General features: G+C 43.5%; 1 protein-coding gene across 1 annotated transcript; it reads right to left on the bottom strand.

Moving 5' to 3' along the window:
• Positions 1 to 753: 753 nt before the first annotated feature.
• LOC140712092 (membrane protein BRI3) lies at positions 754 to 1,517 on the bottom strand. The gene has a single exon (XM_073017825.1). It carries the CDS (start codon positions 1,426 to 1,428, stop codon positions 1,051 to 1,053), a length of 378 nt encoding a protein of 125 aa, XP_072873926.1. The 5' UTR covers positions 1,429 to 1,517; the 3' UTR covers positions 754 to 1,050.
• Between the last annotated feature and the right edge of the window lie 243 nt (positions 1,518 to 1,760).

Raw genomic sequence — 1,760 nt, 5'->3', positions numbered from 1 at the left:
TAAGTAATTTTCTATATTTAACAATAAAGTTAATTTATACGTTTGATTTAAAAAGGAAATAGACAGAATTACCAAAAAATATAGTGGTAGGAAATGTAAAATTTGCAGTAATATATTTTAGAAAAAATCTCATTCAAAAAGGATTAATGTTCATGAGTTAATATTTAACATTTTGCTAGAAAATTGGTAATCCCATGAAAAGATTAAAATACCTATGAATATAGCTAACTGGGGAAGTAAATTATCTGCAGTAAGAATTATAAAACACTGCAGAAAGAAATCAGAAATGACACAAACAAATAAAAAAAATTCCATGCTCATGGATAAGAAGAATCAATATTGTTATATTGGCCATACTGCCCAAACCAATTTACAGATTCAATGCTATTACTATCAAACTACCACTGTCATTTTGCACAGAATTAGAAAAACCTATTCTAACATTAATATGGAACCAAAAAGGAGCCTAAATAGCCAAAGCAATCCTAAGCAAAAAGAACAGAGGCATCACATTATCTGATTTCAAACTATACTACAAAGCTACAGTAGCCAAAACAACATGATACTGGTACAAAAACAGACACATAGACCTAGAGAACCCAGAAATAAAGCTGCACACCTACAATCATCTGACCTTCAACAAAGTCGAAGATAACATGCAATAGAGAAAGAAGTCACTATTCAATAAATGGTGTTGGGATAAGTGGCTAGCCATATAGACCTGCCAGTCTACTTGATGCATGAGCTCTACAGTTTTGTTTTTTTTTTTTTTTTTTTGGTATGAATCTCATTTATTGAAAACATTATTTCTCACCTTTCTCAAATTGAAGACTGCAGAAAATAAAAGCAGTGCTTTATTGAGTTGTCATGAGCCTCGGGCGGGAGCAGCAGCACTGCCGCTCCACGCTCCGGGAACCGCAGCTGGCGTGTGCCACATCTGTCCCACCTCGCTTTACAAAACAGTTCTGAAGCTTAATCAAATACAACTATTGTACACAACATTTACATTAGAAAAAGAGCTGGGGTAGGAGAGCCGGACCTGCTGCTCCTTTAAGCGAAGGTGGCTCCGCAGTTGGGGCATCTTCGCTTCCTCAAGGCAAAACAGCAGATGAACCCAAAGGGGAACAGGATGATGGCCAGGAAGATGCCCAGGAAGGTGAAGCAGTCCTCCAGCACCCCGACCCTGCAGACGGGACAGCCTCCCACGACCACGATAGAGTTGGCAGGGTACCGGGTGACGGTCCGGCTGTGGATGTTGTAGACCCTGGGATGGTGGGTGGGTATCCCTGTGACGAGGTAGGGGTAGGGCGGCGGCGGGGGCGCGGCGGGGATGGCGCCGTAGCCGTGCGGGCCGCACGCGTAGTCGCCCTGGCCGGCCTCCAGGTTGTAGGCGGGCGGCCGCTCCTGCAGCAGGGGCTTATGGTCCATGGCGGCCCGGCCGCGCCCGCCGCTCCGGCCCGGCTCGGCTCGGTCGGCCCCGGCGGGGGACGCGGCGGCGGCGGCGGGGACGCGGCGAGCTCTACAGTTTTAAGAAGCAGAACTATAAAACAGTGTAAGAAGATGTATTTTCCCTCACCTCTATTTGTAATTTCATCTATTTATCCTTAAAAGCCACTCTTAAAAAAGCATAAATTTTATACATATTTGCATGATAGGCACATTCACATATTGCTGTTGTGTTTTTCATTTTACAAGAACAATGTGCTTTCATTAGTGGGAAAATAAAAAGGAACCATAGACAAGCAAAAGGCAGAAAATAG

This window comes from Chlorocebus sabaeus, chromosome 7 (assembly GCF_047675955.1).
Source record: "Chlorocebus sabaeus isolate Y175 chromosome 7, mChlSab1.0.hap1, whole genome shotgun sequence".
In the NCBI taxonomy this organism is placed as follows: Eukaryota; Metazoa; Chordata; class Mammalia; order Primates; family Cercopithecidae; genus Chlorocebus; species Chlorocebus sabaeus.
This window is presented reverse-complemented; position numbering and strand designations above follow the sequence as displayed.